The sequence below is a fragment of the Lucilia cuprina genome, chromosome 2 (assembly GCF_022045245.1).
Source record: "Lucilia cuprina isolate Lc7/37 chromosome 2, ASM2204524v1, whole genome shotgun sequence".
In the NCBI taxonomy this organism is placed as follows: domain Eukaryota; kingdom Metazoa; phylum Arthropoda; class Insecta; order Diptera; family Calliphoridae; genus Lucilia; species Lucilia cuprina.
The window spans coordinates 6054254-6080571 of record NC_060950.1 but is presented as its reverse complement, the minus strand read 5'-3'; the positions used below and the strand labels follow the sequence as shown (position 1 = coordinate 6080571).

At 28.8% G+C, this 26318-nt stretch overlaps 2 protein-coding genes across 3 annotated transcripts in view; one reads left to right on the top strand and one right to left on the bottom strand.

Annotated features, from left to right (window-relative positions):
- LOC111690420 (wiskott-Aldrich syndrome protein family member 2) lies at positions 1 to 22442 on the bottom strand. 2 transcript variants are annotated; one of them, XM_046952156.1, is made up of 6 exons: positions 21435 to 22442; positions 12629 to 13426; positions 7315 to 7395; positions 2883 to 3709; positions 2562 to 2799; positions 1 to 228 (listed from the first exon to the last, which is right to left on the bottom strand). In XM_046952156.1, exons 2-6 carry the CDS (start codon positions 13356 to 13358, stop codon positions 50 to 52), a joined length of 2055 nt encoding a protein of 684 aa, XP_046808112.1. In that variant the 5' UTR covers positions 13359 to 13426; positions 21435 to 22442; the 3' UTR covers positions 1 to 49. The 2 variants fall into 2 exon arrangements, with proteins under 2 accessions (XP_046808112.1, XP_023308659.2); XM_023452891.2 differs by lacking the exon at positions 7315 to 7395 and having other exon boundaries at positions 12629 to 13424; positions 21434 to 22438.
- Positions 22443 to 25318: 2876 nt separating this feature from the next.
- Positions 25319 to 26318, top strand: part of LOC111690436 (intraflagellar transport protein 57 homolog) — a 2079-nt gene continuing 1079 nt past the window's right edge. The window contains exons 1-2 of the mRNA XM_023452911.2: positions 25319 to 25848; positions 26120 to 26318. The exon at positions 26120 to 26318 is cut by the window's right edge and continues 287 nt beyond it. Of these exons, the coding sequence (XP_023308679.2) occupies positions 25546 to 25848; positions 26120 to 26318 (502 nt within the window). The 5' untranslated portion in view covers positions 25319 to 25545. The remainder of the gene's footprint in view (positions 25849 to 26119) is intronic.

Here is a 26318-nt window from a genome sequence, read left to right as displayed (position 1 = left end):
TTTACTTTTTCTTTTTGATTTTTTCAGGTATTAACGAAGACATAAGGGATCAAGCAGAAGTTTCATTTGGTTCCATCCAACCTTCACTATCGTCATCACTGTCCGAGTCTTCGGATTCGGAAAGTTCTATTGCAACACGTCTAGCTAGAATTGAGGCCACATCATGAAGACCAGTATTACGTTCGATTTCTTTTTGTTCAGATTTTTCCACTTTGCGAAGTGTTATTCCTGGGGAAATGACAAAAAAAGAGAGACAATGTTATTTAAAGTTCAAAAATTAAATTTAAAAAAAGTATAAATTTAAAAAAAAAAAAAAAAAATCTTTAGAAAAAAAGAGAAAAGCTTCGAAAATTTTCTAAAAATTTTTCATTAAAAAATTTTTATAAAATTTAGAAAAATTTATTTTGAAAAAATTTAAATATTCGTAAATAAGCTTTTGAAATTCTCTAAAAAAAATAATCTTCAAAACTTTTCAATAAAAAAAAAGCATTTCAAAAATTTATTATATAAAAGAAAAATTAAAAAATAATATTGAAAAAGATTTTCGAATTTTGTATAAAAATTCAAATTTTTTTTGTGAAAATTTTCTACAACAAGATATTTTTTAAAAAGAGAAATTTTCTATAAATAAGAATATTTTATAGAGAAATTCTCAAAAAAATATATAATTTTTCGAAATTTTTCTATAAAAATGTGAAATTTTCCGAAAATTTTCTATAATTAGAGAATATTTCCGAAATTTTCTATATAAAAGAGAAATTATTCGAACATTTAAAAAAAAAAGAGAATCCAACAAAATTTTCTATATAAAAAATATTCTGATAATTTTTTTTATAAAGAATGAACGTTTCCGAAAATTCTCTATAAAAGGAGAACATTTCCGAAAAAAAAAATTCATAAAAAAGAGAACATTTCGAGAAAAGTGAAATTTCGGAAATTTTTCTATTTAAAAGAGAAATTTTCTATAAAAATGAGAACATTTACAAAAATTTTCTCTTAAATAAGAGAACATTTCGGAAAAAAGAGTATTTTTGAAAATTATCTATATAAAAGAATATTTTACCGAAAATTTTCTATAAAAGATAAAATTTCTCATAATTTTCTATAAAAAATAATTATATTCGAAAATTTTCTATAAACAAGAACCAATTTTCTATCAAAAAAAGAACATTTCGAATAAATATTCTATAAAAATTTTCTATAAACAAGAAAAAATCTGTAAAATTTTTTTAAAAAGGACAGGGTCTATAAAAAAGAGAACATTTCGGAAAAAGAGAAATTTTCTTTATAAAAGAGATTTTTTATAAAAATAAGAACATCTACGAAAATTTTCTTTAAATAAGAGAACATTTCGGAAAAAAGAGATTTTTTCGGAAATTCATCGAAAAAAAAGGAAATTTCGAAAAATTTTTTATATAAAAGAGAAAATTTCCGAAAAGTGTTTATGAAAGAGAACATTTTCTATAATTGTATTTAAAAATATTTTCCCAAAAATTGTCTTTAAACCACCCAGGAAAAATTTTATAACTTGTTCTAAAAATTACTAGTTCTAGAACGAGTGAAAACAGAACCACTTCCGATTCTTAAACAACAGCCTTGGAACTAGTAGTGTCGCTATTACTTCTGGAACCCATTCCTTAGAATGTTGTTGTGGTTCTTAAATACTTCTAAATAGTTTTCAAGGAACTAGTTCTCTTCAATGGAAAAATGTCAAAAATTAAAAATGTATAAACTTATTTTTATCGAAATTGAAAACGCGTTCTGTTTGCTGCTTGTAACGTATATCCTTACAAAAAATATTTTAAAAGATTATGGGTGCAGAAGAATTATATTCAATTTTACGTAAGAAATGTATATGTCAAAATTCTTCTACAGTTTCTCAAAATTGCTCCTAATCGAAATGATTTCAAACAAAAACGCTACAAAAGAAATATTTGATTATACGTTCTCTAAAGCTTCCCTGGAACTAGTTCCGAGGTTGACAAATTCAAACAAATATCATTGATTAAAGATGTAGTTCCAGAAGCGTTCCAAAGAACGATTATTTACTCCATAACGCTTCCTCCGAATAAGTTCCGAAGGTGACAATGGTGAACTAGTTGATGAACTAATACAAATTTTCTGGGAAGAAACAATTTTCTATAAAAAGAGAACATTTCGAAAAATTTCTATAAACTGGAAAAAATTTCGTTAAACATTTTTTAATAAAGAAATTTTGAAACATGAACATTTTCGGAATTTGTTTTAAAAACAAGAAAACATTTTCTATAAAAGGACAAAATTTTTGATAAATTTCAGTAATATTTCTATAAAAAAAATATTTATTTTATAAAAAACGAGACAATTTTCTATAAAAATTGAAAATTTTCTATTAAAGGAGAAAGTTTGGAAAATTGTCTATTTACTCCATACATCGGCAAAGAGTAAAAAATAAGTTCTCTTACTTTTTTATCGTTTTTTATACTCGTGTTTAAAAATTAAGAGTTTAAAAAAGCTTTTAACAAAGTTCTTTGTCGATCATGGATTTACTCAATTAATAAATTTAAAGCCTTTAAACATACCATCTCTTATGGCCTTCATTAAATCGGATCTAGTATCGTGGAATGGTGGTAATATTTTCTTAGGTTGTGGTTTTGCACCACCCATCATTCCGTTCGATTGTATATCACCATTTGGCAATGATTTTGGCATAATTTGATGTGGTCCTTGATTAATAGGTGATGAACCGTTCTCATCCAATGGTGGTGGAGGAGGTGGTGGTGGTGGCGCTGCATTAGGTGGCGAAAGCTTTGGTTCATGCTGTAAAAAGAAATCAAAAGAAAAAGAAGATTAGTAAATCAATAAGCTAATTATGTTGTCAAAATTTGACTCATTTTACTCACCTGATCCGGCACCGGTGGTGGTGGTGGCAAATCATTTAATGAATTCATTTGTTGCATACCACCACCCATAGTCATACTATTAAAACTATTTATGGTATTATTCAATTGTGCCATTACTAAGGCATTCGCATCCTGTACACTGCTCGGTGCCAATTGGGGAGAGCCAGCTCTCGATGTGCTATTGGTGCGAGCTAATAATTTTGCTGCAATATGACCACTACCGCCACCATTCAATTGAGCCAACATTTGTGATGGTGATGTGGTGTTAATCATACCATCGGGTATGGGAGGTGGTGGTGGCAGAGCATCCCGACTTGTAGACATACTGCGACCACGTGTAGGTGTATTAGCGCTCGATGCTGTTGGTGTACCACCGCCACTACCATTCGAAGGTGGTGCCGGTGGTGGTTGTGAGGGTCGTGGTTTGGTGCGTGATGGTGTGCCGGGAGCATAAATCGGTTCTGGCGACATGGGACCTTGACCGGTTTGACCATACAAGGCATGCGATTGATGATAGAGAGCATCATCATACATTTGTTGCTGCTGCTGTTGTTGTTGTTGTTGATGCTGTAGATGTGACTGTTGTTGATGATGCTGCATACCAGCCATACCCTGATGCTGTTGCATTTGCTGTGACGGATGCATGCCATTGGCAGCATATGCTGTTGTAGCATACTGACTGCCACCACCTTGGGCATTTGTCATCATATTACCAGCATTTTGTGGTGATAACGGTCCATAAACACCATCAATTTGTTCGGATTGATAACTGCGTCGCAATTCTATAGAATTGGGTCGTGCTGGTCGTGTCTCGTAAATGCCCATACCTTTAAGAAAATAAAGCAAATAGTAAAGAAATATATAAATCAATTTGTAAAATCATTTCATTGTTTTTGTAACAGCAAAAGAAAATATAAACATTTTTACAATAATAAAAGAACAAAATACAAAAGAAATAAATACATAACACATTGATAAACATAAATTAAAGATTATTGTTTATGAAAGAAAATAAAAACAACTTGAATAAAATTGTTAATAAAAGAATTTTATTTAACAAAACAATATAAATGTTAAGAAATTGTAATTTTAATGAATTGTAAAATGTTGTTTAATAATTTAGAGAGAAAAACAAAACATTAACATTTAGAAAACACTTTTATGTTGATTATTAGTTTTGTTTATTTTGACATGGACTGTACGACAGCAATATTTTTTTTATTTTAAAGCCAATTTTCTTTTTTTTAGATTTTCTAAAGCTGCAACTTATTTCAATAATTTAGTTTATTAATCAATAACAGCAGCACAAAGAAGTTTTTAACTTTTTTCATATTTTTTAGATAACACAAGCGACGTACAGAGCACTTGAAGAGGAAATGTATAGAAGTGATAGATAGTAATTTTAGAATTAGTCATGTAGGGTGTTTGTTCTTAAGAAAAGATATTGAATTAAACTTCTAAAGCTAAAATGGGATTTTTTTTTCTAAAGCAAGCCAAAAGAATTAATGTTAAACACAAAATAAAATACATTTTTTTAATAGAAAAATATAAATAAAATAAAAACATTTATGAAAGGAAGTTGATGTTATATTAATGAGAGTGTATAAAAGGACCTAAGGCCAAAATGTCGAATACATTTGCGGGAATACATTTTGCAGGAATTTTTTATGATTCATTATTAAATTTAACATATTTTTATCGATTTTTGTTGTGTGAAAACCTTTGCTCTACTTAACGAGAAATATTTTTTTAATTTGTTAAAATAATTCAAATTTTTTATTCATATATTACATATGTATGTGTGCTTGTTAAAATATTTCTACTGTAGTACTATACATCTTTATTTATACGATATTATTTTCTCTCTTTTCACTCTCTGCTTACAAGCATGATGATGTTGATGATGATGATGGTGACAAAAAGGTCAATGTGTGATATTTGACCTTTTGCTCCATTTTATGAGTAATTAGGTTTATTAAAAAAATGAAAATCGCATTTAGAAAAACTAAGTTATTAAATGTTATTAACAACTTAAAAAAGTTTTTGTTTAATAGAAGTTTTTTCTTAAAAAATGATCTCTTAATAAAAGATTAATTAAAACATAAATCATGATCTAAATGCCAAATAATCTAACGGAGGCAAAAGCTTATTTTTTGGCGATTCAATATTATCTTTTTAATTTTGAAAAAGTTTCTATCAAAATTTTTCAGATTACATAAACAAAATCATTTCAAGCTTATTTATGTTATTATTTAATTTTTTCATTTATTAACTAAAGAAACAATTTATATTTATAAATTTTCATAATACATAATATGTAAAAGAGAAAACTATGTATTTATTATAAAGTAATCTGATAATTTAATGACACATTTTTAAGACAATAAGTGATATTTTTATCAAAGATGTTCATCATTATTTAATGACTTTCATAGTTTGAATCAATTTTGTTGTCATAAGTAAATTGAAAGTTTAGAGACAAAGTTAGTATTCTCCGCTTTAAAGATTTTTACATAAATAGCATAGAGTAGACTATAAAGCAGATTATAACATTATAGACTGTAGACTAAAAAATATACTATAGTTTAGACTATAAACTAGATTATAGTATATACTATATACTTAACAATTAACTAGACTAGAGACTGGACTATATACTACACTATATAATAGACTATTGACAAGACTATAGATTAGATTATTAAACTATTGACTAGATTACACACTAAACTAAACACTAGACTAAAAAAAGAAAAAAAGACTAAAAGACTAAAGAATAGACTATAGACTAGACTAATGACTGGATTAAAGACTAGACTATAGACTATACTACAGACTAGTCTATAGAATAGACTATAGACAAGACTAAAGACTAGACTCTATAGAAGACTATAAACTAAACTATAGACTAAACTAAAGATTATACTATAGACTAGACTATAGACTAGACTATAGACTAGACTACAGACTACACTATAGACTACACTATAGACTACACTATAGACTAGACTATCGACTAAACTATCGACTAAACTATAGACTAGGCTATAGACTGAACTATAGACTAGACTATAGACTAAACTATAGACTAGACTATAGACTAGACTATAGACTACACTATAGACTAGACTATAGACTGTAGACTATAGCCTATAGACTATATACTATAGACTAGTCTATAGTGTAGTCTATAGTCTAGTCTATAGTCTAGTCTAAAGTCTAGTTTATAGTCACTTTAGATTATACTATAGACAAGATTATAGACTAGACCATAGACTAAACTATACACTAAACTATAGACTGGACTATAGATTAGACTATTTACTAGACTATAGACTAGGCTATAGACTAGACTATATACTAGGCTATAGACTAGACTATATACTAGGCTATAGACTAGACTATACACTAAACTATATACTAGACTAGACTATAAACTAGACTATAGACCAGATTATTGACTATACACTGAACTTTGGACTAAAGAATAGAATATTCGTTCTTGACTTGATTCTGTTATTCGATAGTCGCTGCTCTAGTTTTTTAAAGAATTTTTGTATAATAAATGAGTTACTATAATAAACAAATCAATTTTCACGTTTTATAGAAAGGAAAAGTTTTGATTTATCAAAAAGAATTCAATTTATTATTTAATAGTTTGCTATATTCAGAAATTCAAACAAATAACTAGTTATAATTAAAATAGATTGATTGTTTGAGAGAAAACTCTATAAAAACTTATGAAGGATTTTAACTTGATTAGAAAAAAAGAAAATAAACAGTATTGCAAGACAATTTAAAGAATTTTAACTTTTATAAAAACAATTGTAAATGTTTGTAATACAAGGTCAAGTTTATATGAATAGAAAAACAATAAATTATTGAATTGAATTTAAAAAAAAGCTAAAAAATAATGTTAAAAGTCACATCAATTATAACAAAATTACTGAATTATAACAAATACAAAATGTACACAAATGAAAAAAAAGTAAATATATTATATAATTTATGACAAAACGGGTAGGAATAGAGCGAGAGAAAAAGAGAAGAGAGGGGGAGGGGGTAAAAACAACAAGTGGTGTTTGTGGTGCTGCTATGAAAAGTGATAAATTAAAAAAAAGATACAAACAGAAAGACAGAGAGTAAGAGAAATGTGAGGGGGTTTGGGGGGAGAGAAGGAGGGTAGTATCAGAAGTATAGCTGTATATAATAAAACATATACATATATAATATATTTAAATACATAAAAACTGTATGTATGTATATATAAATGTTTTAAGATATGTTGTTTATATTGTTGTTGAGTTAAACAATATTTAAAAACACTTAATTTGTTTTTATTGAATTTAATTTAATTTTGTTTAGTTTATTGTTGTTTTTATATTTGTTAAAAGGATAGTGGTAGTAGAAGAAGAAACAAATGCTCTCTGACCTGCAATGGCAACAGCAGTTTGCTTCGCCAGATTACTGTTATTTTCCAAATGTGAAAGCATATTATAAGGTTTAACATTGCCTGGAAAATATACAGACGACACATAATAATGACAATGACAACGATAAATGAATGTTATGATTAAGTAAATGAAACATTTATTTTTGTTTTAAATAAAATTTAATGAAATTATGAAAAAAAAAAACAAACTATATTATTAACCTAATTTGTGACATAAAATGATTAATGCAATATATTGAAAAAAAGAAAATTTTAAGTTTTAAACTATAACATTTAGCAAATGAAACTAATGTGTTTTTAATAAAGATTTTTGCTATTTTCTATATGATTTGCCAGTTAAACTCGCAGAGTGACTTATGTTGTTGTATTGTAAACTATTGCTTGCACAGTGGGTTCTTATATCATAGAAAATTTTAATGTAATTCAAAAATATCATGCTCTGAAGTTTATTAAAAGTTTTGTTTAAAAGGGTTTTATACCAAAAGGTATACATCCACTCTGAGACCCAGGAGCGTCTATTGTGATTCCCTTTAAGAAGAAACGAGAAAAATAAATAGAAAGAAGATAGAAAAGCCGGTGAGATAAGTTTGAAATTACTGAATTCCTATCCGAATATAGCAAGAGTGTTGATAGTATTGCAAGGGAATTCTGCGAGGTCCGGTGCCTAAATAGCCAATCCACTCCCCTGACAAATCCTAGAATGTCGCCTATACTACACCTATCTACATCTCCTAAATCGTCATGGAATATGTTCTACTGTCTCTAGCTTCACTTCGTTCTCATACAACCTACAAAACTCCTGTGTGTAAAAGACCCAATTACCCAAAAAGGCTTCTATTGCGCAGTGACCGCTTATCACTCCTACAAGAATTCTAATACTCCTTCTGTCCAATCCTAATAGTGTTCAGGTTGCCTTGGCATTCAACCTCGGCCCTAAGGCTTTGGATACCCTGCATTCCATCCTAATATGCCTGGATTGGTTGGAGAAGTTCCTGAATTCGTCGGAGGTTAACCTATAGTCCTCCTATTAACACCACTATTATTGTCCAGATCTGACCCTTGTCTTTCCATTTCATCAGCGATCTCATTACCCTGTATATTACAATGACCTGGAACCCAACACAACCTGATTGTATACATCCCAGATAGATCGGGGATTAGTAGCAGCTGCTTACTAATCTGGAATGAACTGCATAACATTTTAGGGCCTTAAGTGCTGCCTGACTATCAACATAAACTGTGACCTCCGACCCCATTCTAATGTGTGTTTTTATCAATTTAAATTAAAAGTATAAATAAAGGGAAAACTCTTGCAAGGCATGTTAAGTTTCATAAAAGTTTGTGAAGCGTCAAACTGTTCTATAGTAGTTTGAGGAACCTTAAGCTGTTCTCTAGAAGTTTGAGGAATCTCAAATTGTTCTATAGATGGTGCGTGGAGAAACCTCAAATTATTCTATTAGAAGTTTGAGAATCCCTAAAGTTTGAGGAAGTTCAAATTGTTCTATAGAAGTTTATAAAACCTCAAACTGTTGTATTTAAGTTTGAAGAACCCTAAACTTTTCTATAGATGGATGGTGGGGAAACCTTAAATTATTCTTCTTGTCGTTAAAGGAACCTCAAATTGTTCTCCTAGAAGTTTGAGGAAGCTGAAATGGTTTAGTAGAACTGTTTCATAGAAGTTTGAAGAAACTTAAGCTGTTCTGTAGAAGTGTTAGAAATCTCATATTGTTCTATAGATCGTGGGTGAAGAAACCTTAAATTGTTGTACTAGATGTTTGAGAAAGCTCAAATTCTTCTTTAGAAGTTTATGAAACATCAAACTGTTCATTTCATTCAGACCGAGACGAAATTAAATAATTTCGGCCAAAATTATAAATGAAATCTTAGCTTTTCAGGCAGGTGGTATAAAAGGAACCTCAAATTGTTCTGCTTGAAGTTTGATGAATCTTAAACTGTTCTATAAAAGTTTAATGTTTAAAAAAACTCAAATTACTCAAACTGTTCCATAGAAGTTTTAAAAACTTAAAATTATTATATTGAAGTTTGTGAAGCTTCAAACTTTTCTAGAGAAATCTCAAAATGTTATATGGAAGTTCTAAAAAACTTTCAGAAACTGTTTAAAGAAGTTCATGGAAGTTTGAGAAATCTAAATCTGTTTAATGAAATTGTGCTGTGGCAGATCATGTTATCTTACATTCTGATGTATAAGATTGTGAAACATCAAGGCGTTGAAAAGAAAGTTAAAAAAAACACGATCTATTCTACAAGTTTATACAAGTTAGAGGAACTCTTATATCGAAGTTTAAAGATAAATATGAAATGATAATAGGAAATCTTTTAGAAATTTCAAGTAGTGATCTGACTTAGAAAAGTTTTGCGAATGTTTGGGTTGTGCACGCAACATTCACATTGTAAAAGTTGTGAAATGAAAAAAATAGAACTTAGCTTAAGAAGACCTTCATTATTTAGAGAAAATTTATACAAAATAGTGAATGTTTAGGTAGTAAGTATACGACTTACACTAATATAATATATGACAAATCCTTTTGGCAAATTGACTCTGTTGAAATTATCTCTAATAACGAAATCTTTGCAGAAATTGAGTCAGGTTTAATAAGAGTATATAAAAATATCGAGGAAAGGGTTTTAGAAGTAAAGGTTTGCGTTGAAGCTCTTGGTATTAAAGTGTAAGCGATTGTAAGCAATTTATTATATAATTGAATGGCCACATATTCGTACAATTACTCTTTGAAGCTCTCGATAGATCTAAAAATTTTAAACAAATTATTGTTACAGACTTTTGCAAAATTTATAAAGTACATCGATAACTCAAAAGTATTAATAATTTTAAAAAATGTTTTTTATCTTTAGAACCCACTGTAGAAAATTAGCTAAAAGCTTAGAAAATGATTCATTCTTATTCACTCTTGGTTAAAATAACTTAATGACGCAGCAATGTTTGTTGTGAATGTTTTGTAGTAAACTAAAACAAAAGTAAATAATAGAAAAGAAAAAAATAATTCATGTTACTCTATTAATGAAGTTAAAGTAAAAAGTAAAAACATTTTAAAACAATTTCACATAAATAATTATAAACTAGAACACTAAATTTTTTGTTTTGGCATATTTTGAATTCGCTTGGCATTTAGCTTTAATTTGCTTTTGTTATTATAAAAAAAAATTGGCTTGAAATTTTGATTTCGCTTTGAAACTCTGTCGTGCCGTTGTCGTACCTACATGTTAAATCATCAAAGTTGTTTGTGCTGATCACATTTGGTCTAAGACGACTTAATTGTAAACCATCATAACTACCACCATTATTACCACCTAAATGTTGTTGCTGTTGTTGTTGTTGTAGTTGATGTTGTTGTATTAGTTGATATTGTTGCTGATGGTATTGATGTTGCTGTAGTTGTTGTGCTGTTGTCGTACCACTCTCACTATCTGTGACAGTGTGTATTTCAACAAGTTGTGCTAAATATTGAAAATCAATAATTGGTTGGTTGGTTTGGTTGGCAATTTTCTTTTCTTGTAAAATTGAAGTATGAAATTAGTACTTGATGAAAATGTGAAGTGGAAAAGTAGACAGAAAAACAACATTACAGACGGACATGATGAAAAAAAGGGAAAGTTTCAAATGTGTGTGTTTTTTTCTTATTTTCGAATTTCGCAAAAACTGTAACTTATTTCATGTTTATCTAGTTTGAATGGATCGTACTCTTAGACATGTGACAGACAGATAACGGAATGATGACTAAATAGTAAATTATATCATTTATAACAATCTCTGTTATGTTTAAGAAATATTTGGATATATTGTTATCCAAATAATATTTAAAATTTTTTAGCATATTTCCGCATATTTCCAAGTTTGTTATAGTGAATTATTTATATCGTATAGAATTGCTTCAGACCGATTGTAAAGACCGTTTATAAAAGTTTGAGAACCTCATACGATTCTATAGAAGTCTAAAGAACAGCAGACTGTTCTATCAAAGTTTGGGGAACTTGAAACTGTTCTGTCCAAGTTTGAGAAACTTAAAACTATTCAATAGAAGTTTGAAGAACATCAAACTGTTCTATAGAAATTTCACCAAACGTTTCAGAAGTTTCAGAAACCACAAACTGTTCTATAGAAGTTTCAGAAACATCAGAAATTGTAAGAAGTTTGAGAAACCTCAAACTGTTCTATACAAGTTTCAGAAATCTCAAACTGTTATATCAAAGTTAAAAGAACTTTAAACTGCTCTATCAAAGTTTGAGGAACCACTTATTGTTCTATAGAAGATTGAGAAATCTGAAACTGTTCTGTAGAAGTTTCAGTTGTAAGTTCGCAGTTTTAAGAAAATTAAACTGTACTGTCGAGGTTTGAGTAACCTTAAACTATTCTATACAAGTTTAGGAAACATCGATAAGTTCTATAGAAGTTTAAGAAACTTCATACTGTTCTATAGAAGTTTCACAATGAAACATTTAGAAGTTTGAAAAACCTCAAACTATTCTATAGAAGTTTCAGAATCCTCAGACGGTTATATCAAAGTTTAAAAAACTTTAAACTGCTCTATTAAAGTTTGAGGAACCACTTATTGTTCTATAGAAGATTGAGAAATTTTAAACTGTTCTATAAAAGTTCCAGAAACCAGAAACACTTCTATCTCAGTTTTAAGAACCATAAACTGTTCTACACAAGTTTGAGAAACCTCGATCAGTTTTATAGAAGTGTGAGAAACTATATACTGTTCTATAGAAGTTTTAGAAACATCGGAAACAGTTAGAAGTTTGGAAAATTTAAAACTTTTCTATAGAAGTTTCAGAATCATCAAACTGTTATATCAAGGTTTAAAGAACTTTAAACTGCTCTATAAAAGTTTGAGGATCAGAATCCTTTTAACATTTCTATTTGAAGTTTGAGGAACCTTTATGTACTGTTCTATAGACGTTTGTGAAATCTCTAATTATCACAGTTTCATGAACTTCAAATTGTTATACAAGCTTGAGGAACTACGAAATGTTCTATCGAAGTTCGAGGTAACTCAAAATGTTCTATCGAAGACTGAGGAATCTCAAACTCTTCTATGTTAAAAAAAGTTTAAGAAACCCCAACACGTTTAATAGAAGCTTTTATAATAAAAATTATAAATTTGTAAAAAAGTATAAAAGAAAAATTATTTGAGTTAATATAAATTAATTATAATCATATCTCTACAAAACCCATCACCTATAGAAAATTATAAATTTGTATGCATATATTCATAATAATGTATAGAAATTAGAAAAAAACTGATATACTTACTACCACCATAGCCGGCTTCTTCGTTGACCACAGAATTTGGTGTTCGATAAATAACATTATTTGGCATTAAAGTTTCACCATGTCCAATAGCAATTTGTCGTTGTTTCTCTCGTGTATTATGGGGTGTACGCACTCGTTTCTTATGTCCCCGACCACTAGCACCACCATCCTGTCGTGGTCGATGCATTTTCTTGCCTTTATCGTGCATAACACGTTCCGTATCTTTAAGCATCTCCTGACGCCACAATTCAAAGAAATAATTAGGATCTGTATAGAATTTAAGACCATCTTTACCATCATCCCGATAAACGTTCAGTTTATCTAGAGGTGGTGGTTTATCACATTGTGCATATGTTTCCAGCATTGGCGCTGGCATAGTGGCTCGTGAAAATATTTGTTGATCGAAATTTTTGGCAGATTTAAAAGCTTTCTTTCGTGTGATGTCCGTTAGGGGAACTTCTTCGACGGTACTATCCAGTTGTGTTACCTTAATGGCTAGACGATCGATGCGTGCCTGCAGTGAATTGGCACGATCACCAATATTACCCACATCACGTGCCAATTCACCGAATACATCTTCGGCATGTTTTGACAACGATGACAATTGTCTTATGATATTTGTTAATGTTGTATTTGTGACTGTTTCCAATTCTACCGATTGTAATTCATCCTGCTGATAGACAGAACGGGCCACATGCACCGGCTCAATTGAACGTTTGGGCAGTGGCATTGTGCTGTTGGATTCTCAATATTGATTAGTTTGCAACAAGACTGCTCAGCATTTAAACATTAAAAGCTAAAAATAAATCATAGAAAAGAAGAGTTTATTAAACAAAAATTTAATTTTTTCCTGTTGTATTTCTAAATAAAATTATAAATTTTACAACAGCCGCCAGCATGAGTCATTTATATGTTTATTTATTCTAACTCTGATATCTTTCGAAAACAAATATTAATCAGTAGCTAGAAAGTAACGAAAATGTTGATATTTTATTGTTGTTTAAAAAAAAACAATGTTTGCTATTGAAAGTGAGTACTACTGAATGAGAAAAAAATGAGTGAATGACGCGAGGTTATTATAAATGCAATGGAATAAAAACAAAACATTTTACATTTTGTATAAAACAACATGACAATAATAAACTAATAGCGGCCGCCTTAAATTACTATAAAGTATTTTATAAGAGCTTAATCAGTATGCACTAAAATATAAATGCGGTTTATGATAAACCATTTTTTATAATTTTGAACTTTAATTGAAATTTTTTAAAAATTAAAATTTTTTGTAAAATTTTAAAATTTGTTTCACAATTTAAGGCCAAACTTTTGCAAAAAAAATAACTAAATCAGAGTTAGAACTGAACTAGAACTGAACTAGAACTGAACTAGAACTGAACTAGAACTGAACTAGAACTGAACTAGAACTAAACTAGAACTAAACTAGAACTGAACTAGAACTGAACTAGAACTGAACTAGAAATGAACTGGAACTGAACTAGAACTGAAATAGAACTGAACTAGAACTGAACTAGAACTGAACTAGAACTGAACTAGAAATGAACTAGAAATGAACTAGAACTGAACTAGAACTGAACTAGAACTGAACTAGAACTGAACTAGAACTGAACTAGAACTGAACTAAAACTGAACTAGAACTGAACTAGAACTGAACTAGAAGGTAATACAAATCACACTTATTGTATCCCATTTAAGAGAAGGAATCCAAATAAGCTATAACTTTCTTTACAAAAGGTTAATACTATTAAATTTTGCAAAAATGAAGAAAATAATTAAGTAATAAAATAAATAAAAGAATGTAAGTGAGGAAAACCTAAATTAAACAATTCACACCATATTGTTGACATGCATACAAGGAATTAGACAAATTAACACGAAAATCACTAGTGATTAAACCATACTCTATGACCATAAAAGTAAACATAATGATAATAACAAATATTTATTTACAAATGTATATGTATGTATGGTCGTAAAAAGCAACAGGAAGAAAACAAAACAAATAAAAAATCACACCCAAATGGTAAGAAAAAGACAAAAGAGCTAAAAAAATTATGGATATTAAAAAGACTTATCTGCACCCAATTTGTAAACATATGGTGGTCGTGTGTTGTAAAAGTATTGAAATAGAATTAAATATTAAAATATTATGCCGGTTGCTTTGTTAGTTTGTTCAAAATTCTTCCGCAAATACTTGTCGTGTTGGAATTTCATAAATAAAACTATTGGTTAAGCAATAGAATATAAAACTTACGACTTCATTAATAATTTTGTGATTTTATTAAGTGGTAATGAAGTTAGAATTCAATTTAAAAGTTATCAAGTCAATTGGCGGTTATTATACTTAAGAAATATGATAAGAAGTTTCTTTATATTAAGAAATAACCCTAAAAAAGATAACGTTTTAATCATAACGATATAGAAAACAAAAAGAAATTGACCAAATAAACAATAAAAATTTAATTTTGGTTAAAAAAAAGAAACCAACTTGTTATGAAAAGAAATAAAATATTGTTGAAATGTATATTCATGCTGAAAGTGTATTAGGTGGAATATTTGCTTTGCCTCAAATTAGTTAGACACCTCAATAAGGTTTTGTGATTTACAACAAGCATTTTGTTGGTATCATATTTCTGTAAAATTCAATGTTTAGTTGGTCGGTCGTTGGTTATACCATATCTTTTCATTCATTCATATAGTTTTACTACGTTTAAATTATTTTTGCATGAAATTTATTTGTAAAATGTAAACTAATACAAAAGTTTAGTTTATTTTATGTCTGACCTGTTGGTAAAAGTGTTATAAAGATGACACAGGGGAATGATTTCAAATTAAAATATGCCTACGGTTTATTATAGCAAACGTGTTTTTTTAACAAGAGCTGTTATTTTAAAATCAAGATAATTTGAAATTTTTTGTTCTAAAAATTATTTACAAGATATTTTTTCTCGCCTGATATTGCAGAGTTTGTAAGAGTTGCGATCTGTCTTAAAAATTAGAAGCTATTTTAGAATATTAAAAATATTTCCTATTTATGTCTTGCACTTTAACAAGATCTAAGTGATTTTTTTTAATATTAACATATGTTTTTATAATACCCTGTATAATTATCTCATTATTGCTGAACATGAGATGAGGTCAAACACTAATTAAGTGTTGTGTTTAGAATAATAATAAATGACATTTTCTATTATGACCTCATCACACGACGACTGACTACTTTTATTTATAGAAATTTGTAATAAGTTGCAATGGAAAAAATGCAAATAACATTAAAATTTTATAAAATTAAATTTTTAATTTTTTAATAGGTAGTTAGATAGATAGATAGATAGATAGATAGATAGATAGATAGATAGATAGATAGATAGATAGATAGATAGATAGATAGATAGATAGATAGATAGATAGATAGATAGATAGATAGATAGATAGATAGATAGATAGATAGATAGATAGATAGATAGATAGATAGATAGATAGATAGATAGATAGATAGATAGATAGATAGATAGATAGATAGATAGATAGATAGATAGATAGATAGATAGATAGATAGATTGATAAAAAGAAAGAACAAAATTAAATAAATATTTCATCTTTAACACTTAAATTGCAATGTCACTTAACCTCTTTCAAGCGTTAAGCGTTGAAAAAAAAACAATATTTTAATAAAATTAACGCTTAGGTTTTTATATATATTCAAAGAGTTTTCTTTCCTCAAGTGTGTTTAGATAAAAAAGAAACAATTTTCACTAAATTTTTATGTTTTACTTTTAATTTGTTTCATTTTATTATTTGTTTTTTTTTGCCTGCTGCATAAAATTACACATCATGTTTCATTATACGCTGGTAAGTATTTCAATTTTACAAATTTTATTTATTCGTCACGCTAACCCACCAAGTGGCGGCATTCTTCTACTTCATACCAACATTCATACATACTTGTGTTTATAGTTATATGTGTATACAGCACTAGCTACCTATCTACCACTCAAACAACCACTCTGTAAAGTACTTTCTATCTTTAGAGTTTGTAGTTATCTTCTTTATAGCCATTAGACATTAATATAACTATACCTTTTTTTCTCTCCTTCCATAAGTTTACAAAAACCCCCCTTTTCCATCTCAAACAAAAAAAAAATAAATAAAAACAGAAACCAAAAAAAAAAAACATTGCGAATAAACAGAAAATTCAAGTAGACATTGCGCAAGTTTCAATCTATTGCACTTGCTGCCACTGCTACTCATACTGCTGGGAGTTCCCTGCACTACGAGGTGAAGATACTAATTCTGCTTATAATTTAGGGTTAAAAATGGACTATAAACCTTAGAATTGATTTGTTTATTAATAGTTTATAACTACTTATGATACTTTAAACTGATTACTCTTCTCATTACTTAGGGATATATTAGAGATGATAAATAAACCAAAAATCAGTCAATAAATTATTTGAAAAAGAGTACTAACTTGACTTCTTGTAAAACTACGGGGCTTTGGTGTTTGTTACATTTAACTTCAATTAAATGTTAGGAAAAACTACTGCAAATCAAAAAAAGTTTTTCTTTTCACATATTTCCAGGTGAGTGTGTGTTGTGTGTCTGCTAAAGGTATAGATTTTTTCTTTAAAAAAAAATATTCATTCATTTCTGAAAAATATTCGTCTACCATGGCATGATACCGTTTCTTTTCTATATGTATAGCATTGCTTCCAAAGTCTTTTTTTAAATTTTGTTTGTTTTTGAAGAGTTTTCTTTTGATTTTTTATTTAAAACAAAAGGAATTATTTATAGGGAGTAGGTCATACTAGAGAGTTTAAAAATTGTAACGAGGTTGGTGAATTATAATGTTATAACCATAATAACAACTTCAAGGTAATTATTAAAGAAGTATTTATTATCTGTTTCAGTTATTAATCTAAGGCAAAAAACTTTCTGATCTCTGATAAGCTAGTGCTTAGTGTTTTAGTCTAGTGTATTCGATTCCCCACTGAGGCACTGGTTAGGGGCCTACAAGAGACCCGCCTAGAAGGCCTAGATATATTTCTTTGGATTTAATGAATATTCATCCTCATTTTAAAACAAAACAAGCTTTACTTAAGTATTTAACTTATTACAGATTTAGCAATAATTTAATAAATTATTTTCGTTGTTATTTTCTTTTTATTAAATATAAATCAATCTATTCTGCTCCATATAACAACTAAAGAAGAATACAAATAATTCTAATGTTATTAAGGAAAGATTAATTGTTAACAAGAAAAAACCACAATATATGTAAGTAGCTCATAACCACAAAAGAATGTTTTATATTTAAAATAAATCCCAACAATTGTAAGAAATAGTATTGTGTTCTTTACTTTCGTCATAGTGCAAAATAAAATCTTTCAATTAAGATCTTTTAGATCCTCTAAAGCTATGTCGGAATTATACGTTTGTAGAAAGACTATTGCATTGAACTAAGGCATAAAGCCCGGCAATGTTAACTGATATAGCCAAACCGTTATTGAACTGATAATGATGTGTAGGGTTATTGTCTGGTGGTATGCACCAACCTACAACTTTCCACTGAATGTTGTATTCCGAAAGAGTTCATAACGAGAGACTGAACCTCCACTTAGATGGATAAAAAACAAGCAAATGGGATGGCGGAGACATCTTAATTGAGGAATTTAAAACCAAAGTCTCCTTTAGATTCTTAAATGAGTGTACAAGCTGAAATTTCTATCAGATATCTAACAGATATATCAGAATCTGTACTGATAGTCAAATCGTCATTAAATACGTGATTGGTGTGTATTTTACAAAAGGACTTATCCAAGAATGCCGGGGGTGTCTGTGAAGGCGAACTTGTTTTGGGTCAAAGAACACGATAGACACAATCGTCAACAACATTGCTGATATTTTGGCGATAGCTGGGACGAGAATATCTTGAACATAGAACAATTATGTGGTGTCCCACTATCGGCTATTAAGAAATACATAAACGCTACATGGTTTAGTTTAAGACCATTGGACTTATGAGCATACATACCCGATTGCAAGAACTACGATCTTCATAGAACATTCTTTCTAATAGTTCTCAGTAGAACGCAACTAAGCGCTCTTTATAGTTTATTAGTGGTTACTGTAAATTCAGATGCAATACGAATAAGTCTTCCAAATAATGACTTATATTTAAGCCGCCAGAATGAGGAGGAGATAACAAATACTCATCTTCTGTGTCCTAGAAACAATTCGCAATCAAGCGTAGGGATCGTTACAATTCTCTGATCTATCAGATCTGCCTGATTTTCAACTGAAACAATTACTTGCATTAGTAAATTCTTCAACATGGGTGTGAACTTAGTTTTCATAACTTTAAGCATTTGTTTGTAAAATAATAAATTGTTATTTTTGCAGAATCAGGAAGAATTTAAAAGCTATAGCCGGTCCATATACAGCTAATATTTTAGAAAAGATTTTGTAATAAAATAATACATCTATCATTCCCTCTTAATATATTTGCAACTTTTCTTTTTATATTTGCATATGATTTATAGCACAATTAAACACTAAACTCTAAGATAGATATTTTACTAATTTAACTATAAACCAACAACAATCTTTTATTTTATTCTTTTTCAATTCTATAGATAGGTTTAACTATTAAGCTAATTATAGTGGGTAAAATGTTGTTTTCTTTTCTATATATATTGTTCTAGATATGAGTGGAAGTTGGTGGTCTATAGTATATTCTTATTTCTCTATGTTTTTTGCAATTTTATCTTTTGTTTTTATTACTTTAGCCAGTTCCCTCAATTCAATTTGCTCTAGTTGTCATTGTTTATTATCCATGTCATATGTAGGAATCATTTCTATTATTGCTGCTGTTGATTTTGTCGTTTCTCTTGTGTCTATGTGTTGTCTGATACCGGAAAGCCTCAATTGAATTGTGTATATTTGCTTTATAGTTTTCAGAAATAAATGGTTCAAGAAAAGGGTTAAAAAGACATATGTTTTGTCACTGTGCAAACATATTGAAAAAAAACACAAAAAAACACTAAATCAAACGCACTAAAAACGTGACGATTAAGTATGATTTTATATATTAAACTGAACAAATTATATTCAATCATATAGTATAATAATTTTCTATTTATTTTTATTATATATAAATAAGCTAAATTATATGTGTGTTTTTGAGCTAAATAAAAAATTGCTACTGAAGAATTATATAAATAAACGTATTATAAAATTAGATAAACTAATAAATATCTAACTCTTAGCTACTCATATATAGTTATATAAAATTCATAATTTTTGCATATAAACTAAGTTAAAATAAAGATATCTATTATCATACATATTATGCTCTCATTTGAAAGTTTTTTTTTAACACATTCCTTCCCAGACACCTATGAGTCATGAAACAATCTTTTGTTTGAGATAAAAAAAACTAAATTATGAACAAATGCTGATATATAGTTAATAAAATTACTGAAAATATATAAATGGCAATATTTGTTGAAAAATTGTTAAAGCAATTAAAAAAAATAAATATTTAAAATATATATATAAAAACGAATGTATAACTAATTATAAGTCAATAAAAATATATATAAGCAACATTTTTCTGACAACAAAAGTGTTATAATCTGTCAATATGTGCTGGCAGTCTAGTAGTTACTACACATAATTTGTACACCCTACTTAATACACTTATAGTGGAGAGTATGATACGCCAGTATTGGTATTTGTAACGCATGAATATCAAAATAAAAGGTACCAATCGATTTTGAAACGATGTCTGAATCAATTACCAATATCCGTCATTATCTTTGTTCGTTAACCTTAGAATCAAGTTATGGATGCACAGCTTTTTTGGGATGTGTGAGCCCATTGTGGGTATTGCCTCTATATAGGATCTTATTCTTAAAATCATAAAATATAAAAATCCGATTCTAAACTGAACTAGAACTAAACTAGAACTTATCTAGAACTGAACTAGAACTGAACCAGAACTGAACTAGAACTGAACTAGAACTGAACTAGAACTGAACTAGAACTGAACTAGAACTGAGCTAGAACTGAACTAGAACTGAACTAGAACTGAACTAGAACTGAACTAGAACTGAACTAGAACTGAACTAGAACTGAACTAGAACTGAACTAGAACTGAACTAGAACTGAACTAGAACTGAACTAGAACTAAACTAGAACTGAACTCAAACTGAACTGAACTAGAACTGAATGCATTTCAAAAAAATTGCATTCAATTGAAAAAGTTTTTTATTACTTTACTCACAAATTACTTTTAGAAATCAAAAAGTGTAGGGTAAAATTCAATGTAGATTTCAGCGACTTTATTTTCTTACTAGTTTTTAAACTTGATGACGTTTAGCAAATGAATGTGTGTTTTATAATGTATGTGTAATGTCTGCATTTGCAAAAAAATAAAAATCGAAGTTAAAAACATACATATTTTTAATCTTATAAAAAAAACAGCAACAAATAACTATTTGCTTTTTATTATGTGTGTGGAATTATGAAAAAAAAAAAATTCAATATTATTTTAAAGAAGGTTAATTTAGTTAATTTTGTTGTTTTTTATTAATTTTTTCGTTCATTTGCCAATTTTTATTTGCAGGGTGTGGCGAATTTTAAATATTTAATTTTTTTATTTCTAAATTATCACAGCAGGATTTATTAGATCAGTGACAGGATAATGTTACAAGGCTATTGTAAGACGTAACGAGGACAACGCCTTGTTCAATTGAGAACAAGGAGTCATTGTGTTAAACTTACCTTTTTTGACGCCAAAAGCCAAAAAGAAAAAATCAATTTTCGGTTGAATGACTGCTTGATGTGAAGGAGCACCCTAGTAAACCACATAAATGTTGATAAAAAAAACAATGAATCCTATTTGGGGATTTTTTTATATTTTTTCTTTAACGGAATAAAATGCAATTGCAAAATTTTTAACGCGTTGGTTCACCAAACACATACACACAAAGTAAAACTTATGGATTTTTTTATCTTTTTTTGTATTTCAATTTATTTATTTTTCAATTAATTGCAGAAATATTTTTCACTCTGCCTTTTTGACTTTGTAGCTTTATACACTTTTTGTTGTTTAAAAAAAACTACAACAATAAAAAATTCACAAATTCATTTAATTTTTTCGTTTTCTCTACTTCTTCATTCTTTTTTTCTGCTTCTTCTGTTTTTACTCCTCCCAGGGCTGTGCACTAATAATACGAATAAATAACAAGTACTACAACAACACTATTGTTTAGTGGAGAATTACTAAAGTAGCAGCAGCAGCAGTAGTAAAAGACAAAAACAACAAAAACTTTGCACGTATTTTTTTTTAATTTTATCTTTGTGTTGTTGTATGTTGTTCACATTTCATTATTTCTTTTGCTTTTTCTTCTTCTTAGTGTGTGTCTTTTACATCGTTCTTCGTTGTTCTCATCGATTTGATCTCATCTTGTTGTTTTTGTGCCCCCGCCTCCGCGGTGGTGTTGAATTTTTTCTTCTACTTTTCTATAAATGATAATTTTTTCTTCAATGAATTACTAACATTTTGTTTTCACTTTTTGTTTTAATAACAGCCTATTTTAAATTTATTTAAATATGTGTTTTTGGTTGAGTAATTTAATTTGTATTTGGAATTAACTTTTATATTTTTATATTCTTGTATTAAAATAAATTTTTCAGAAAAACTTATTCAATTTTAATATGCCGACGTTCGCTTGTTTCAAGACGTGAATTTTTCGTTTGCTTTTTCATCGCAAATAAGAAAAAGGCGTGTGTGTTAGTGGTATTGCCAGCTTGCAGAATTATGAGGGTAACAGAGTTGTATTTTATACAATGTGGGGGCATTATAAAGTCATTTTTTGTCTATTTTTGTTTGAAGTTTCTATTTTATATCAAATTTTTGTTCATATAAATATTTTTAAGTATTTTAACGTACTATAATAAAAACGTTTAACTGTCAACATTTATATATGTTTATTTTTGAGTTTTTTCGACATATTTTACAGTTACACATTGAAGAATTTAATTGTTAGTACACCACTGGGCGTATCTACATAAGGTGGTGTTGTTTTATCAGCTGATAATATTTTCACTCGACTTGTCACAAGCCGAATTTGACTATTCGTTAAGTTGACTGCATTGTTTTTTTTTCGGAAAAATACTAAAGAAATTCAACTTCGAGAAATTTTGAAAATAAAAAATCGGAGACTGTTGCCATATTTTAACAACTCACTAATCAAAAATCATATCTTGTGTTTAATAATCGGCTAAAATAGTAGTGGCCGACGACTTATAAAAACAATTAAATTTTAATTGAACTACTCTAAAAATACCTAGGACCTAAGTATATAAAGATTCTTTTCTATAATAAAGACGATTTTTCTTGTAAAAATACATTTAGAGAAATTTTTGGAAAAAAATTCTTGATTTAAAATTAGCCGACATTTTAGTCGACGTCGATCCTTTTACTTCGGCTCTGGAAATCTTGCTAGCTATTGTGATTTGTGTTGTTTTTACCTTTGAAAACAAAAATAAAGGAAAAACAAGTATATTTCTATATTCGGCTGTGCCGAATCTTATATACCCTTCACCAAGTATGTTTCAAAAAACAGTTTTTATTTATTTTGTATCTCTGCACACATGTCACACATAACATACACACAAACAAATATAAACTGTAGCAGAAAGAAATATTAACCGTTGTACTGTAATACCACCGTTAACTGTATTACCACCCTAAAACAAATATCAGATGTATTACCAACATATTACTGCTTTATCTCCTTGTTCTTGTTCTACTTACTTACCTTCGTGAGAACAGTACAGCATGCAAACATACAAAAAAAATACACAGCTGACTAAAACCAAATACATCTACACACACACGTGTACATCTTTTTCTTTTGTGGCTTTTTGACAGAGCATGATAATAATATGACATTTTTTGATGAAATTTTCAGAGGTTGTCTCGGATTTTTGCTCATATCTCCGATTTTGCTGGTTTTAAATAGCGATCTTCTCGAAAGCATGTCTAATATAATTATTGAAGATTCTTATCTCGCCGATATCTGGGGACCTCTAAAAACTGATTTCAACAGACAGACGGGTATGACTTAATCGACTCCGCTATCTATACAGTGTTGTTGTGGCTTTTTAACAGAGCATGAAAAAAATATGACATTTTTTGATGAAATTTTCAGAGGTTGTCTCGGATTTTTGCTCATATCTCCGTTATTTACCGACCGATTTTGCTGGTTTAAATAGCGATCTTCTCGAAAGCATGTCTAATAGAATTATTGAAGATTCGGATCTCGCCTAAATCTGGGGACCTCTAAAAACTGATTTAAAAAGACAGACAGACGGGTATGGCTTAATCGACTCCGCTATCTATAAGGATCCAGAATATATATACTTTATAGGGTCGGAAAATTATATTATAGAAATTACAAACGGAATGACAAACTTATATATACCCATCTCACAAAGGTGAAGGGTATAAAAATAGTTTTCAGCGTCAGCTGTAATTGCTAAACATGATACTTTTATAGGATTTTATGATTTACAAGAAGTCTCAATATGACTGAAATCTGCCAAATAATGTGAGTTTATCCTGATCAACACAATCTGTCGCTAGGACTTTACCTTAATATTCATATTATTGGCAATTTCCCAACATTCCACTAATTCCAATATTATCTGTCGTTCAAATCGCCAGTTTCAATAGCGACTTCTACTAAATATAATAATTCTTCAAGTATATCTTCCTTCATTTTGATTAATCTGTAAAATGTTTTTATTATTTATATTAAATACACTTATCCAGTCTAATTTTATATAATATTTATGTAAATTTCAAAATTTAGAAAAAAGCCCTGACCACCAAACCACTTCAACTAAAACCGTCTTTACACGATCACACAAGTAATATGATCTGTCTAAGTTTTGTGTAGAAGAGTACGGATGGGATTGTCTAAACGTAATATGTAATGAAACCATCACACATTGAAAGAAAGTACAGATGGAAAATTTGTCAGTCGTATGGCTCTCTTCAGATTGATTTTCATTTTACTTTTTTATTCGTCTTGTCGTACGTAAAGTGTGATAGTCTGAAGGGCCTTAAACGATATCCGTACATTGTATATTGAATAGAGTCTAACGCCGGCGAAATTTCAATAAGCGGCTTATAATGGAAAATAAGACAACTATAGTTAACATATATTCAAATAAATTTAAAGTTGTAAAATTACATAAATTTATTAAAACTGACAAGGAAAAAAATATTTGGTTTATGAGGTATAAATCTCTAAAACTATATAAACTTACAACTGTGTTCGTTGGTGGCGGCTTTTAAATTTCTTCAACGGCTATTATTAGTATTAGCTAAACCCGCATTGATCTCTATTCACGTATTTATACTAAAAAACAAAAATATAACCGGTTATTAACTAGTAAAATATATTAATCGGTTACTTAGAAGAGAACAGAGTTGTTATAAAGAGTTGTATAAAATAGTAGCATTGCTAAAGAAAGGCAGTGTTGTATTTTAAAGTATCAATTTTAATTATAAACGGGATGCCACATTACTAAAACATTTTAAACGTTATTTTTAAAAAGCATAATACATATTTATAAAGTAAACATGCAAGCAAAAATGAAAAGGTAAGGCAAGTTAAAGATTTGCTTTTTATTTATGTTTATTAGAGGGAATTAAAAAAAAACAACAAATATTGCATTAATAGTGTAGCCAGACTTTATTTTACTATTAAAATATAATATTGAGCTTCACCTGCTTCGTTACTATGGTAATTATAATTTAATACAAACAAAACATTTACAAAACTGTAATATTTCTTACAGTAGAAAATTTATCATAAAAAATGGAAGATTTACAAAACAATTCCTTGGCAAATGCTTTGCCAGTGCTCAACTTTCAATCAGATGATTTAATTGAGAAATTAAAACTTTTAAATTATGAAAAAACCTTATTAAATGATTTAAAAATGAAACCTTTATCAAGGTTCTACTTTGTAAAGTCTACGAATCCTGGTGAACAATTTTACATGTTCACCTTAACTTGCTGGTGGCTATGCCTAAAGTTGGGTAAAAATATGGAACGTCCACAGGAGTACGATGATCCAAATGATGTTATATCGAAAATATTAGCAATACTAGAACAAATGGTAAGTTGGTAATTGGGTAGATAGATAGATTGATAGACATATAGATAGATCGATAGATAGATAGATTGATAGATAGATAGATAGATAGATAGATAGATAGATAGATAGATAGATAGATAGATAGATAGATAGATAGATAGATAGATAGATAGATAGATAGATAGATAGGTAGATAGATAGATAGATAGATAGATAGATAGATAGATAGATAGATAGATAGATAGATAGATCAAACCAAAAGAAACTAATTTATTTTTTTCTTTAACAACAGGATGTACCCATCGATTTTACACCGAATAAACTTATACGAGGAGCTGGACCAAATTGTATCTTCGTCCTGGACACATTAGCCACACATGCATTGAAAATAATGAGACTATCATGTCAGAAACTGCATATAGCTCAAGAAGATGAAATTGCCAATGATTATTTAGAGGATAATGCTGAAATTATACTCGAGAAAATCGAAG

Excerpts from the sequence above, each read along its gene's own strand:
- LOC111690420 (XM_046952156.1), bottom strand. The coding sequence starts at position 13,358 with ATGCCACTGCCCAAACGTTCAATTGAGCCGGTGCATGTGGCCCGTTCT. Across the intron at positions 7,396-12,628 it reads AGAAGCCGGCTATGGTGGTA|GCAATGTTAAACCTTATAAT; the intron begins GTAAGTATATCA and ends TATATTTTCCAG. Across the intron at positions 229-2,561 it reads AATGAAGGCCATAAGAGATG|GAATAACACTTCGCAAAGTG; the intron begins GTATGTTTAAAG and ends TCATTTCCCCAG.